The sequence below is a fragment of the Seriola dumerili genome, unplaced genomic scaffold, assembly GCF_002260705.1.
Source record: "Seriola dumerili isolate Sdu_G_001 unplaced genomic scaffold, Sdu_1.0 BDQW01001191.1, whole genome shotgun sequence".
Lineage (NCBI taxonomy): Eukaryota > Metazoa > Chordata > Actinopteri > Carangiformes > Carangidae > Seriola > Seriola dumerili.
Genome location: NW_019175446.1, coordinates 670,607 through 686,093, shown reverse-complemented (window position 1 = coordinate 686,093; position 15,487 = coordinate 670,607). Strand labels below are relative to the sequence as shown.

Here is a 15,487-nt window from a genome sequence, read left to right as displayed (position 1 = left end):
TTGATTTGCTATTCCAATATTTGAACCTTCCAGTGAGGTTCCATGATTCCTGTCAGCGTTTACCAGAGAGTGTACGAGTGTTTGATGAAGCTGCTCATATTACCACTGCCTCGCTCTGCTGTGGCCCTCAGCACTCTGAGGAGCATCAAGATGGAAATGACCATACCAGGTATAAAGCATCGATTAACACATTTTCATCCATCAAAACTATTGCTGTAAATACATTGTAAAAAATAAAAAACTCCCATCAACAGGCTCTTTATACCAGAGGAGAGTCATGGCAGAGCAGAACTTGAACACTAAGCATTTCACCTTGCAGGAAAAGTGAGTAACAACTTTCAGCTTGTATTGTGTAAATGAAGTTCAACACTAAATAAACTATTTTATTACAACCATATTGTCTCCTGCTCCTCTGTTTTCTGGTTTTCCTCCAGGGTGTTGGTGCTGGCGGATCCAGCTGTGTTTTGTGCTCCACTGGAAGCAGCAGTGAGAGCGCACTTAGAGGTATGCAGCTTGTTCAGGGACGCACCAACCACAGAGAAACATCTGATGATACGTGTGCTGCGGGCGGGGCTGGGGACGGCGTGTCAAACCTCCAGACTGGCTCAGGCTCTGGAGGTAAGCAAGTTAAGGAAGACGCTTGGACAAAGTGAGAGCAAAAGTTCACCACTTTTGTAGCTGACTGAAATATCTCAAAAACTATTGGACAAAGTTCCATTAAATTTAATACAGTATATTCCTGGTTCTGGCAGAGCTTTGCACATCTGCAGCCACCTAACTGTGAGGAACTGTGTGGAGCTGCAGGGTCTTTCATGTGCAACAATGCATCATTTTTAATCACATCAAAGAAACATAAACTGCAAGAAGTACATTAAATTATACTGTATTTTATAACTTCCACTTTGTTGCTTTTCACCACTGTTGATCTTTATCTGATGATCCGTTAAGTGGTAACCAATCACACACATTCATAGTGACTTGATCCTTAACAGTGAGCAACAGGAATTCATTAACATATGAAATCAGAACCACTGCACTAAGATGTTCAGTTTAATTTTCTTAGATTTGAACATTAGATTTGAACATTTTGTAAGAAAGGCTGAATATTGTTGCTCCTGAGTGACAGGAAGTGAACATGGCTGCACTGTCGCACACAAACATATCGATTATGATCTTTTTTTCATTCAGATAGTTAAACTTCATGAACTTTGTTTTAGTTCCTGAGTCTTCCGGGGAGGATTTTTACCTGCTAGGAGCATCCACACCGTTGGGGGGCGCTGTAGTCATGGAAACCGCGCCAGGTGTAAACCTATTGTACGGATAGGAACGGTCGAAAGCGACTTCCAGACCGTGGCAGGTGTTTCTCGGCTCTAAACCGCGAGGAGAACAGATAGTGGATGTAACTCTGACAGCAGAGGAGGGAAAATGATCCGGAGGACAGTTTAAGGAAGTGTGTGCGGGCAGAAGTGAAAAAGGTAAGTGTTTAAAGTTTTATTTTTATCCTACAAAAGTTGACGTGACGTGGACTAGTGCTCCACATCTTGATAACGTAACGTGCGGGGACAGGTGCGTCCAGCCTGACAGGTGTTAGTTCCCTTCTTTGGTTCCTTTTCCTTATTTAATTAGTTACAACAAAAACCCAGAGCGAGCTGCACGAGACTTCTTATTCCGCGGGTTTTAAAGTTACAACAGTTGTAGGCTTGCACTTACTTTCCGTGTTAGTATTAAGACATTTATCTTATCTGATCTGAGTTGATACGAACACAGAAGGTTTGATTCTGTTGGAGTAAATGTTAAATACATGAGAAGTTCTGCGATGAACTTTGTCTTTTTACAGAATCCAGCTGAAAACAGGATGCAGAGTGAGTCAAAGAGAAAACACTGACCTGGATTCCTGAGACCACAACGCCTCTGTTTATTCCATTTGATCTTCTTTTCATCACCATAACAACTGTGTTCTGTTTGTGCATAAATATCCTACTAATGACTTCAATTAAAGATGAACGTAAACATTTAAAACAGACTGATTTATCCATTTTTATAACATGATTATGATATTGATAATTGGAATAATTGGTCACCACCATCATCTCTTTGGGCTCTGGGAAGAATCACAGCCCTGCAACTGCAAACTAATATAGATATTGATTCCAGACGAGCAGCACCGGAGGACATCAGCGGTGATCATTCATTCTCATCCGTCTGTCATGCTAACGCTATTCTTTCCCCTCTCTCTCTCTCTCTCTCTCTCTCTCCATGTGAGACCTGTCAGCAGAGACTGAGGAGGACAATCATGAAGAGGAACAAGCAGATTGACATCAAGCGCGCCGTCGCTCTGGCCGCCACCTTCAACTTCCTGTGCTCCTGCACCAGAGCCTGCCTGCTGCCCTTCCTCACCCTGTACTTCAGACAGCTGGGCCTGACGCCGGCCATGACGGGCATCATCATGGGCGCTAAGCACCTGATATCGCTGGTCTGGAGCCCCGTGGCAAGCCTGCTCTCCAAGCACTACAACAAGAGGCGAGCGGTGATAAATGGCTCTCTCGTGTGTTCGGCGGCGGTCGCTCTGGTTCTGCTGCTTATCCCACCTACAGATGTGCACACACAGAGCAGCAGCTGTAACGTGACGAATCAGAGCAGCGGTCTCGGTGATGATCTGCTCATGAGCAGCGTTCAGCCTGAAACATCTTCCACTACAGCTCATCCAAAACACCTCGTTTCCCAGCCCGGCGTCACGGTTCCTGCAAAGACACTCGTTGATCCTGAAAAGTCGCAGGAGAATGTTTCTGTCGTGGTCAACGACAGCGTTCGAGAGCCAACGATCAGCAGCTCAGCTGTGTATCCTGCCACCAGCTCCTCTGCAGCTGCACTGAGGAATAAGAGGTCAGACCTCAAATCTGAAGAACTGCAAGGAGGAGAGACGCCAGAGGAGCGGAGCCGGTTTGACTTTCTGGGCAGCCTGAAGGCCATGGACGCTCAGCACCAGCTCTTCTTCTTGATACTCATCACGGTCTCTGTGTGGGAGTTTGTGTCGGCCCCTCTGGAGTGGACTGCGGACGACGGATTGTATGAATATCTAGATTTTGCGGATGCGTCAGACCGCTACGGCAGCACCGGGCTGTGGCGTTTGCTGGGGGCAGCGTGTGGGGTTGCTGGAGCAGGGTTGCTGGTCAGCCAGTTGAGCTGTCTCATAGCTGCTCAGACCCACAGGAGCGTGGTGCACTTCTACTGTTACGCTGGTTTGACAGCTCTGGCCCTGCCCGCGGCCTCCTGCCTCCCGCTCTACCTGAACAGAAAGCGAGACCGGGCCAACGGGCTCCTGAAGGCCGCGCAGCTGGTGCGCGGCTCCCCCCGCGCTCTGCTCTGCGCCTCCACCACCCTGCTGGTCGGGGTGGCGGGCTCGGCCGTGGAGAACTTCCTCCTGTGGCAGATGGCGGATCATGGGAGCAACGAGCTGCACATGGGGTTGTCTGTGGCCCTCGCTCTGCTCTCACAGGCCGCCTTCCCTCTGCTGGCTCCCCGGGTGTCCAGACTCCTCAGCCCAGGACGGGTGCTCGCAGTGGGGGCTGCGAGTCTCAGCCTGCAGTGCCTCTATTACTCCTTCCTCTGGGGACCGTGGGCTGTTCTGCTCGCTCAGGTGTTGAGCTGTCTCAGCGGTGGAGCCCTCTGGTGGGCCGTGAAGGTCCAGTGTGAGGAAGTGGCCACGCCGGGGGCTGAGCGGAGCGTGGGGAGGGTCTACAGTGCGCTGTCTCTACACACGGGGAGCGGGCTGGGGAGCTTCGCCGGAGGGTTTGTGGTGCAGACGTACGGGCTGGCGTGGCTGTTCAGAGGCGTGGCGGCGGGCCTGATGGTGTGGTGTGTGTGTCTGCTTCTGCTCCAGTGGAGGGCCCCTCGCCAGCGCAGGATCAACTACTCTCGCCTTTTGGCGGCCGATGCGAGTGAAGCCAGTGACTCTGAGTCTGAGCAGGAGAGAGACTGGCTCGATAAAGCCATGGAAGACAACGGAAGCAATAACAACTATGGGAGGAGGATAAACCACTGAATCCCACACTGAGAGTTGAGACTGATACTTTCTTATGAAAATATGAATCAGCAGCTTCACACTGTTCTTCACAGACTCATCATCTTTATCATCAAGTGGCCTGAACACAATCATTGATTTCCTTCCCTGTCAGGTTTAATTAAAATCAAAGTGCTGACTTTTAACTCTCATTACTGCATTTTTTAAAATTTTTTCATAAGAATTAAATTGTGGCATCGCATCAGTCTCACCATTTTCCCAGCCTGCCGGTGTCGGCTTGTGGACTGGACTCTGGGTCGAATTCACATTTGCACACAACAGTCATTGTGCTCTAAAGCAAACAAGCTAGCAGGATTATGGGTGGGCAGAAGAAGGACTCGGCACCAATCGGGCAAGTTTAACAGCTTAGACATCACGACAGTAAAACACTGAAGCCTCTAACGAGGAGTGTAAACACGAGACATGTGCACAAGGAGAGGCTGCCGTCCTGTGTCACCACACCCAAACACTCTACTGTTTGTCTGTGTGAAATGCTGTTGATTATTACTGATTGTGTATTCACCTGCTGTGAGTTCAGCACACTAAAGCCGAGCTGTGAGGTTGTTGTGTTCATGCCGACGTGTGCAGAACATTTAGAGGGCATCTGTTGCTCGATGAATCTGTCTGAAAATGTTTGTCTAACCCGTGTTTGAACGTGGGTTCATGTGACACACACCTCGTGTCAAATGGTTCGTTTTGACCTGAACATGTTGTGAGTGTGTGGATTTGTCCAGTAAGTTTCCGTATCACCAAAGTTTGGATGTGTCTGTTGTAACTGCAAGTCTTTAACCTGTTCCACACCAGAGTGCTGTGAAGAATAAACTGCTCCTGCTAAAACAATCATCCCCTTCTCATAGCAGAAGCATTTGATGCGTGACTCTGTCATTAGCTCCTCATTTATTCCTCACTTCATATAAAGTGCAATCAGCCGCCAACATCACGTGATCCCAGAGAAATACCTTTTTGAAAACACTGTAACACTGTGTGTCCGCAGCAGCGTCTGGCTGGACCTGTGGACTCGCAGCCGAGGACTCAATCAGTGAATAAACTTTACTGTTTGTTTTGCCGTCCACTCCCAGGCGTGGGACTGTGCTACCTGTGGCACAGTGGCAGCTCCTGCATGCAGACAGATGCACGCCGCACTCCCCGAACATCTGGCCGACACCCTCGAGAGCCTATAGAGCCGCATGACATCAAGTCATCCCCGGTTTGTCAGTTAACAGCTGAACTCAATCAGGCGCAATTAAAAAGTGATGATGATGGACAGCTCGGTCCTCCTGTGGAGAGGGCTGTGACGGTTAGAGCAGCAGAACGTTAACAAGGCAGATGTCTGTCATGTTCATCCTGCAGCTTCTGCTTTGAGTCTGTACTCGTGCTTTTCTTCTTCCTTCTTTGTTTTTCTTCATCATTGATAAAAAAAATTGTGCAGTTTTTTTATTTGCACTTCCTCAAACTTTGCCTGTGGATTTATTAGTAAACAGCATTTCACGGGCAGATATGAGTAGTCTGCGTTTTTCTCTCTTACTGGATTCAAATGTAATTTTCCACATTGTTCTTACTGTGTGTGCAGGAACCACTGGCCTGCTGCTGTGTGTGTGCGTGCGTGTGTGCGTGTGCGTGTGTGTGTGCGCGTCAGTAGGTGGCGCCTCGGAGCAGAGATCGGCTTCATCAGCTCCTCCGCGCTCACACATCCACCACAGCGGGGCTGGACTCCGGCATCTGCTGCCTCCTCTCTCCTCTCCTCCCTCCATGTTCCCCCGCAACAATGCGCCAGTGATGCACGGACTCAGTCGACGCGCTTTCATTTTTATTTGCAAGCAGCGCAAATATTTATTCTGATATTTCTGCTGAAAGAGTTTGAGAAGGAAACGTTTTGGAAAAAACATGGAAAAGGAGAGAAAATCCTGTCAACAGTACGGAGCTCTGGAGAACACACAGGTGGACGGAGCGACGGAGAAATCAAGTGAGTTCTCAATAAACTTAAACTTACAGAGATGCATGTTTAGACAGGAGTGAGAAAGAAAGAGGTTTTTCATAGCAGCAACTTCAGTAGATAGGAAGCTTCAGGTCCCTGCAGATCTTCACACTGAGCATCTGTCAAAGTTCAACAGCAGGGGTCAGAAATCCTCCGTAGTTCCCATGTAGGCTACTTATAAACCCCAGTATTTCTGATACTGTGTTAAACGTTTTAACTCAAATGCTAAATTATATTTTGTGGAATTCTTTTAATTGAATTCCTTTAAATCCCAGACTTTGGTGGAGTTTTCATACACTGATGGTTAAATCTTGTTTTTTTAGAGTCTTCTCCCCAGGACTAAAAATGGAAAAGTGGCATCCTTTTATTTCACTTATTTGTTTTTTTCGCGCTAAAATGATCAAATTTAAAGCTTCTGAGTTAAAAAAAAAAAAAAAGCAAATGTAACCCGGTGAGTGACTTCCACATTTAACAACACCATTTCACTTGTAGGGAAAAGTAATTGGTCTGATTAATTAATTCCAGTTAGAGCTGAAAACCATTATTATTTTCATGATTGATTCATTCTTTTCTCAATCAATCAATTACTTGTTTGACAAAAAACTCACGCTCACTTTCGTAATGCCAAGGGTGACGTCGTAAAATTTGTTTTGTCAGATGTTCAGTTTGCTGTCACACCAGACAAGGAAAACAGCAATATTTGGAATTTTTGCTTGAAAATGTATTTTTCAATTAATCAATTATCAAGAGTATAAAAATTGATATTTGTTTTATTTTGATTTTTCAAAGACGTACATATTTTCCCTGTGCAAATTGCAGTTAATTTTATTTCTGGTGTCCCTCAAGGTTCCGCTCTCGGTTCTCTATTGTTCCCACTGAACAAGCTTCCTTTCTGTCACGTGTGCCACATTTTATTGAGAGAACACACACAGACACACATTAATTTTATTTTATTACTTTCTATTATAGAAGACATGAACCACATGACTGAACATCAACAACACAAACTGCACATCTGCACAAACCTGCTGTATAACAACTGTAAAGTGAAATTAAAAGCAAAGAACAATTTTGCCAAAGTGCTGGAAGCCTGTCGGAGCAAAATAATGAAAACAAGAGGGAACACATGGAGGGTGTCACAACACAAAAAGTTGTGGAATCACCAGAAACGTAGGTTTGCGGGGGTTGTTGGAAGAAGCTGTTATCCCCAGCGGTTCAGTGTTTGTGATTGTCTTTTCACACAAGGTCAGGTAATTAAAAGCCAATGCAAGCGCTGCTGGATGACTCATCGCTCCTGGTGAGGAGTGGGAGGCTGCAGGAGGGTGGGAGGGCAGTGCAGTCATTCAGTGACTGTTGTTCAGTACTGGAAGGGGGGGGGGGGTCCACAGAACAGATCATAGCGAGGTGGTGAATTTGATTCAAGGTGGTGTTAATGTCAGAACTGAACCAGGATCATTACAACTTTGACTGTTTCATTCATATTTCATTTGCTTTATGTGTTTGCTTCTGGATATTTAGGTTATTCAACATTATATGTAACGAGTCCTTAGGATATAATGGGTGCAATAAATTAAACTAATGAAGCACCAATTCCACAGAATTCAGCGTTTTAATTTCCACTCACATACTTTTAATTATAACTTTATTTATATAGTTCCTTTCAAAGGCAAAGTTACAAAGTGCTTTACCATAAAAACAGTAATGCAAATAATAAAATCCAAACTAAAAATATACAATAAAAACAACCATCAATAAAAGAATGAGTCAGAACCACCAACTTACTGTGGATGAAAATAGCAGATTAGTGGTAAAATCATTTTGATGTAGCCTAATAGTTTGACAGACTAGCTGTTTCCCATCTTTATGCTAAGCTAAGCTAACCAGCTGCAGGCTGTAGCTTCATATTTAGCATGCTGTGTGCTCGGCATGCACAGCACTTCAGCCCTGGAGCTGGATCATTTAAAAAGACTTTTCATTAACAAGGTTGTTAGTTAGTTGTATTGTCTTTATTTTGAAAAAATAAAAGAATTGTACTTGTGTCATTTTTTTTCAAACAGAAAGAATAAAAACAAAAAAAAGCATTTGCAGAAACTTTTAGAGTTATCAGACCCAAATAAACGTGTCTTGCTCTCGCTTGTCTTCCAGCAGAAGATGTCGTTTCCATGGCCGACTCAACAGTTACAGTGGAGGACATCGAAGGAGAGCTGTTCAAAATTGAGCGGGTACGAGACATCCTGGTACGGAGAGAGTCAGAGCTCAGATACATGTAAGATCTGCTTCTTCACTACGATAAGCGCATTTACAAACATGTCTGATTTTAGTCTAATTGCTACAGACCGGCTGTGTCTGTAGCTTTTTATTTAATCATTCATGGTTCTCCAAAATAGCGTTTTGTTGGACCCGACAACATTTGCGTGGGAGTTTTATTACAATAGACCCAAAGAGGTTGATGAATGCTTGTCTTCTGTCGTGTGATGTTCCACTGTTTGATCGCCTGCACCCGCACATACAGTGAAGCTCTGCTGCACAGGGATCTGAATACACCAACACACTGCTGGGAGTCTCTCAGGGGGTGAGAGAGGACGCACCACGAGTGTCAGCCACCGACACCGGGAGCAGCCATGCGCATGACGGCAAAAAGTGTGTGAGCAAAACAAGCAGTGCTATTTAAGGTCTCACCAGGCTTTTTCTTGAAAACATGCCCCTTTCTCTCTCTCTCTCTCTCTCTCTCTCTTTTATCCTTGCTTTTAATTATTTTCTGTGTCTCGTTATTTTGACACACGAGGATGGAGGTGGGAGAGCGGGGAGACTGAGAACAGAGACCAGCGCTGCATAATAAGAGATAATAATGTTTCATTTGTCTGTGCAAACCTTCAGATGTTACCGGTCTGATCAGTGCCGTGGTTCATAATCATTAATCATCATGTTTTCACTCGATTCACCGTCAGTTCACCCGCAATCAGAGGGTGAGGAGTGATGCTCAGTCCCACTCCTAATAATAGGCTGGTTTCCTTCTCATACCCACGGGCCTGCATGTGTTGACATGTATTAAATCAATTCCAACACAAGCAGGAGATTTGGTTAGAAAAAAAGAAAAAGAATTGTATCATGTGAAAACAAGTGAATCTTACATTCCTGAGACAGCTGAGGATGAATTTGAAAAGCTGTAACCAGGTTGTGTTATTAAAGTAATAACTCAACATTTGGGGAAACAGACTCATTTGCTTTGTTGCTGAGAGTTAGAGGAGAACATCGACACCACTCTCATTTCTGCACAGTTAATGTGAAGCCACAGCCAGCAGCTGGTTAGCTTTGCTTAGCTTAGCTTAGCTTAGTTTAGCTTAGTACAAAGATTGGAAACAGGAAAAACAGGAAGCCTGGATCTGTCCACAGGAAGCAGAATCCACCCACCAGCATCTCTTAAGCTCCGTGATTAACACATTTATTCTGGTTTGTTTTGCCTAATCCGTACAAAAACAGTGTTAAATTACAACAGCAACAGTTAAGATAGCTAGCTAACAGGCTCTCATTAATGTCGCTCCTTCACCCATACGGATTATTCAAGGGTCAGATAAACGCTGTGATATAGTTTCACTTTGGAGGAGGAGAGATCACGTCTGTGTCTTGGCGAGACAGATGCATTTACACCTTTCTAACATCTGGCTACAGCGTGTCTCTGTGGTCACCTTGTGATATCTGTCAGACTTGCCCCAAGGTGCATGAAGTGACCAGGTGTAGATGACTGTGTATTGATAAGGGTCCTGGGGTTGAACCCACATGTGACCAGAATCCTCATCTAACAATTGACAAAAAAAAAAAAAAGTTTGAATTCCTTTAAAAAAAAAATTGTTAGTGTTCTCCATTTAATATTTGGATTCATATTTATATATTTGTGGTTAAGAATTATTTATAAATGTATTTCTTTTTACCACAGCAGTCCTGCTGTAGGCAGCCGATGCCGCCTCTTACTTTAGACTTGCATGTAAATACATTCTGCATAAACACGACTGGGTTGCAGCTTATGAGTCATCCTGAGATATATACTGCTGAGGGATAATGAAGTGAAGCCCGTTTTATTAAATCAGCAGCTCGGAGTACATATTTCTACCACAGTCATTTTCCTCTTTTTGCCTTCACTGTGACAGCAGCCCACACACACACACACACACACACACACACACACACTTGTTCAACCCCTGACGTGTTGAAATGAGTATCAGAGTCAGGTGGTGTAATGAGATCTGATGCTGTCAGGTGTGATGCGTTCACAGAGGGCAGCGTGGCCGTGTTTTTTCAGCCAATAAACTCAGAGACCCGTGTTTTTCTCTTTGATAAGAGACCAACAATTTCACATTCACGCTGCTGTTTACAAAGTCAGGAAGGAAATGACTTCGCTGCCCATGATATAAAATCCCCTCAAAGGCAAAACTACACATTTCAGTCAGTGTATTCTGTGAGTTAACTATATCTAATTTAACGCTACTGATTTCCTGTGTAAACATCTGTCTGTGGTTCTTGTGGGAATATTTTTCCCTGTTTGTTTTCCTCTCAGGATGGATGACATCCAGCTCTGCGAAGAAATCACAAGGCTGAAGAAGGAGCTGCAACAACTCGTCTCAATTGCAGGTAAATTCAAAAAGCGGTCACCACCTTCAAGTGTAGCGTTGAACCTCTGTGAGGAGAACTGGAGTAAACCGGTTTACTGCGAGAAAGATTTGCACGTCACCTGTTGTCGCCTCAAAACACCTACAGACGTGAGATAATCACGTGTCTGTCAAGGCGTCACTCATTCTAACTGAATATTGGTTTTATAATGTTTCTTCCCTTTGAAAATATTCACACTGATACTCACGTTCCTCTGCTCATGGCGTTTAGATGACAGCTATAATATGGAGGATGGTTGCTGTGGCGACTACATAGAAGACTGTATATAAGCTATAGATATAAGTTTTCCCACAGACGTTTCAGATGTCGGAAAAATGAATATTCTGTTGAATCCCAGCTGCAATGGCATGTCTACTGTTTTGTATGACGAGGATGTAATTGTTTGTAATAAGGTTTGTCATGTGACTGTTGAACAGACAAAGACAAGACCAAGGAGGACAGGCAGAGGGAGGAGGAGCTGCTGCAGCAGATCAACAAGCTGGTGGAGACCAGAGACTTCCTCGTGGACGACGTGGAGTTTGAAAGGCTGAGGTGCGGTTAAGTAAATCAACTCTGACTTCGCGCTGCTCTTCTGACGCACAGCCGTTAACACCGCTGTCACATTTTCACATGGATTTCAGGGACATTCAAGACGTTTTCGTTGAGGCAAAGTCGTGTAATTCCTCGTTCCATCGTTTCCACTGGTGAAAGGGCCTTCAACAAAACCTACTTACACTTACACTTATTTGATCTTAGACTATTGATGAGACAATGAGTTCTTAAAGTTCCTCTCCAGACATGTTTCAACGGTTAGCGTAGTTAGCATCCTTTGATTGTTTATGTTGTTTGTTAGCTTGTAGCTGGCAGTGGCTGACACAGTGTTAGCGGCTGTGCTAATGCTAACACTCTCTTTCTGTACTGACAAGGTTTCAGGTTTATTTAGCCCCGCCCACTGTCCCCACACGTTGACATGATTGGTCCCTGAGGGTTTGTGACATATGAAACTCTGAATCTGTTTTTAGAGACTGTTGCTGCAGTTCCAAGGTGGAAACACTCGTCGTCGTGATGTTGACTGATTATTTCACTCATCACGTGTCTTGTATTATATCAAACACATCATATTCAAATGTTAACAAGGTTAAAAACTTATTTTAATTTTCACATTTTCTTCTTCTTCATCAGAAGTCGTCTTTAAAACGCCTCCTGATCTCCTCCGCTCCGCTCCGTCTCTCTTTCCTCTCCGTATATTTACACTGAATAATAACAACACAGCTCACATCATTTGTTTGCGGTGCTGAATTAGCTGTCACCACCGATAAGCAGGCCGTTGTTATTGTTTGAGGGAATATCTACAAGTGACATTTTGAATTGTTCCCAGAGAGATTGCAGGGATGCGAGAGGCCAACGAACGTCCTCCTACGTTCAGCGTGGATGTGAAGCTGAAACCATCTAGGATCTAGATTTGAAGCGTCAGTCCAGACTGTGGGCTAGGTTTCTCTCAAATGCAGCCCAGTGACATTTACCAATATGTGATAAAATATCTAAAGAAATGAAAGTGAAGGACGTGTTCTTCTCTCCTCAGGGAGCGAGAGGAAGACAGAGAAATGGCCGCCTTCTTAGAGTCCAAGTTTCCCAAGGCGACGGCTGCAAAAGGTGAGTGTAACCACGAGGCCGTCATGTGCAAGAACACGCTCTTGTGTGTGAGATTTTTCTCTCACGTCTCCTTTTTCAATCAGGCGCTTCGCGGGATCAAACAGTGGCGTCCAAACCGCAGCAGACGTCGGCGCCGTATCTCACTAAAACCGGGCTGACGCTGCTGAAAGACTGCTGCGGCTTCACCTGCTCCGTCATGTGACGCACTGTGCAGAAGCGGGAAAGTGTGTGTGCACATGTGAGGCTCCTCAGTGCTTTCACGTCTGTGTTGTATATCTGCCCCGTTAAGGAAGATTATCTGCATTAATCCTCATATATATGACGTGAGGGACATGTATTATATCACATGAATTTGATGTGAAACACTGTGTTTATGCGTCTTTCGGTGGAGAAGCTGAGCGGCTTATGGATATGCTCATGGTTTCTGTCTAATTAAGTCAATTAGATATAATCATGGCTGCTCTGACAGTGCAATGATCCATTTGTGATGTATGAGACAGCAGAAGTGTAGCCGTCCCTCAGGGAACAAACTGCACTTGTTAATCTCCTTCTGCCAGTTGCTGTAGTAGCTGACTGTCATACTGACATTGTTAGGGCTGTAACTAGTGATTATTGTCATTATTGATTAATCTGCTGTTTTATGTGTCATTTTTAAATCATTTATTCCATGTTTGGTCTGTAAAATGAGCCCAGAGTTCAGTATTCAGTTTATAATATGAAGCAGAAAATAGAGAAGCTGGAGGATGTTTGGTGTTTTCACTTGATGAATGACTTTAACAGCTAATCAATGAATGTTGTTTAATTTAAATTGATTAATTGACTAATTTACCACCAGTAATCATTTATACATGTGGGAGAGATGGAGCCTGTTGATGAAACTTCAGATGATCATTTTATGACTCAGAGTTATGCAGAAGGTTTTTCTCCTGCAAATATCAGTCACAACTTAAACCAAAGTCTTTGTATGTTTTTAGTCTTTCAGTAATCTGCCTCACTGTCTGTGTTTTGTAAAAACCTCTATGATTAAAAAAACAAAACACTCGCTCCGTCGTGTTTCCATGACCCGGTGTTTTGCGTGACTGTAAACTTTTTCATCTTTGGATCTTTGCTGTGGTAATAAAGACTCGTGACGCTCCTCCCTTTCCTCGTGGTGCTCGGCATTTTAGTCTGAACCGTCAGACGTTTAAATCACTGGTGCTTGAACTCTTGTAGTAGAGGTGCAGTCAGGTGTTGTTGTATTTGTTGTCATGACGAGGAAACCAGCTGGTTGCATGACACCCACCATGATGTCCTCCAGGATTTAAACCTTGAACTCTTGCCTTTCAGAGCATCGAATATTCCATCGCGATACTACGTGGTCAATACAGTTAAGGTACCTGACCTATTTCAAAGAGCATCCTTCCAGCATCATATGTGCTATTGCCATGACAACGGGATGAGATAGTGGTATATATGTGTGGTGGTGGTGGTGGTGGTGGTTGAGGGTGTAATGTTCACTGGTAGTGATGAGAAAACCAGATGGTATCAGTTCCACATAACTTACCTCAGCTGCCTTCCTTCTCCTCTCTCTCTCTCTCACACACACACACACAATGATACACACTGCAGCCACATATGAGTCATACAGTGGACTCTGAGATGCATTGCCTCCAATAGCAAAACACCTTGTGCTTTAAATGGCTCCTGATTGAGCTTTTTGTCTGAAGAATCCTCAGTTTTAGTAGAAAGTGATGCTCACGTGAACGACTGGAGCCAGACTGAGGTGCATGTTGTTGTTTTTTTCCTTTCTTCCCCATTTACCTTTTACCTAGTGGCAGCGATAGATGCACATTTATCTATAATTCATACATATAGTCTGCTGCTATTCTCCATACAGCCTCTCCTCCCTGCAGCAGTGTGGCTCCTCTCCCGTGCCAGTTGATAAAGGCCGTCACAGCTGGTTGCAGATTAACAGACCTGTGCGCAGACGAGCAGCGCTCTCCACTGTATTTAATTTGCAGGCTGAGAAGCCTAATCAGGGGCCGCCACACTGTGAATGTAGACAAGTCACTGCCAACACTCTCTAATTGGACGTTAGAGGAAAAAGCAGCTTGTGCTCGTACTCTTTGCTGGCTGCTGCCACATCTCCTGTTATTGTTACATGCAGAGATGAGCCCAAAGTATATTACAGTCTCTTTCTTTTTTTTCTGTTTTAAGTTATGGTGTTGCTGTAACTTCACACACACACACACACACACACTGGATTTTTCATACAATGCAAAGACCTGTTCATCCCTGTTTCTACATGATCAAACAATAACCTCCGTCAGGTTAGACCACACCTCAAAATAATGCACACGTCTTTTCCTGAAGGACACGTGTGATTGGAAACTGCATTTGTATCTGTTCTTTGATCACCCACATAAACCACATGTTGTTCTCGTTAACGGTCAGAATCGCATCATCTCTGCATCATCTCTGCCGGTGTAAACAGAGGAGTGGGCTGTGCATCAGCGCTGAGAGTAAAAGCTATCATCTCTGTTGCTCACTGGTTGGTGAGTCACTGCGTCTGAGTCACATCATCGTGGCCACCGATCAAACACTGAACTAATGTGGCTCCCCAGCGTCGGTGACAGTAACGACTGTGTGTAAACAGTCTGTCATTTCTAGGAAGTGAACAAACTAATCACTGTATTTTGTTCCTTTCCTGTTCCAGATTTCTCCGAGAGGAAACAATGAGGAAGAGGAGTGTTTGTTTACAGTATGTGAAGCTACAAGCTACGTTTTCTGTGCTGGAATATTACCTGACCCCAGGTTTTAAAAATAACCAAGGTCTTAAAACACTCGTCCGCAGTGACCCCTCGTCACGGTGACGCCTCAACTTCAGATAAACAAATCAGGCCTTGAGGCCCTCATCAGGTCAGCTGGTGTTGTGCTTTTAATGTGACATATTCCCAATCAAACCTTCAGTTAAATAAGGACAAACCAGTTGATAAGCTTTCCTGAGGGCTGTTTCCCTCTTTGTCGAGCACTGATTGGAGGTCAGCAGAAAGTTTATAACCCGGTACAGTGAGATGTAAAATCAAACAGTGCGCCCATGTGGCAGAAAAACAACACAACACAAGCGTGGAGATTTGTGGGGGAATGTCACTCTCCGTGTTCTGGCCGTATTCACT

General features: G+C 44.5%; 2 protein-coding genes across 4 annotated transcripts; both read left to right on the top strand.

The window, feature by feature from the left end:
* The first annotated feature begins 1,330 nt into the window (after positions 1-1,330).
* On the top strand, positions 1,331-4,892 carry mfsd6l (major facilitator superfamily domain containing 6 like). 3 transcript variants are annotated; one of them, XM_022767455.1, is made up of 2 exons: positions 1,331-1,475; positions 2,276-4,892. In XM_022767455.1, the coding sequence occupies exon 2, from the start codon at positions 2,294-2,296 to the stop codon at positions 4,040-4,042; it is 1,749 nt and encodes a 582-aa protein (XP_022623176.1). In that variant the 5' UTR covers positions 1,331-1,475; positions 2,276-2,293; the 3' UTR covers positions 4,043-4,892. The 3 variants fall into 3 exon arrangements, with proteins under 3 accessions (XP_022623176.1, XP_022623174.1, XP_022623175.1); XM_022767453.1 differs by having other exon boundaries at positions 2,273-4,892; XM_022767454.1 differs by having other exon boundaries at positions 2,264-4,892.
* Positions 4,893-5,944: 1,052 nt separating this feature from the next.
* LOC111238071 (uncharacterized protein C16orf45 homolog) lies at positions 5,945-13,278 on the top strand. The gene is made up of 6 exons (XM_022767472.1): positions 5,945-6,023; positions 8,181-8,301; positions 10,588-10,661; positions 11,117-11,231; positions 12,262-12,332; positions 12,416-13,278. Exons 1-6 carry the CDS (start codon positions 5,945-5,947, stop codon positions 12,532-12,534), a joined length of 579 nt encoding a protein of 192 aa, XP_022623193.1. The 3' UTR covers positions 12,535-13,278.
* Positions 13,279-15,487: the final 2,209 nt, after the last annotated feature.

Excerpts from the sequence above, each read along its gene's own strand:
- mfsd6l (XM_022767455.1), top strand. The coding sequence starts at position 2,294 with ATGAAGAGGAACAAGCAGATTGACATCAAGCGCGCCGTCGCTCTGGCC.
- LOC111238071 (XM_022767472.1), top strand. The coding sequence starts at position 5,945 with ATGGAAAAGGAGAGAAAATCCTGTCAACAGTACGGAGCTCTGGAGAAC. Across the intron at positions 6,024-8,180 it reads CGGAGCGACGGAGAAATCAA|CAGAAGATGTCGTTTCCATG; the intron begins GTGAGTTCTCAA and ends CTTGTCTTCCAG. Across the intron at positions 8,302-10,587 it reads GAGTCAGAGCTCAGATACAT|GATGGATGACATCCAGCTCT; the intron begins GTAAGATCTGCT and ends TTTTCCTCTCAG.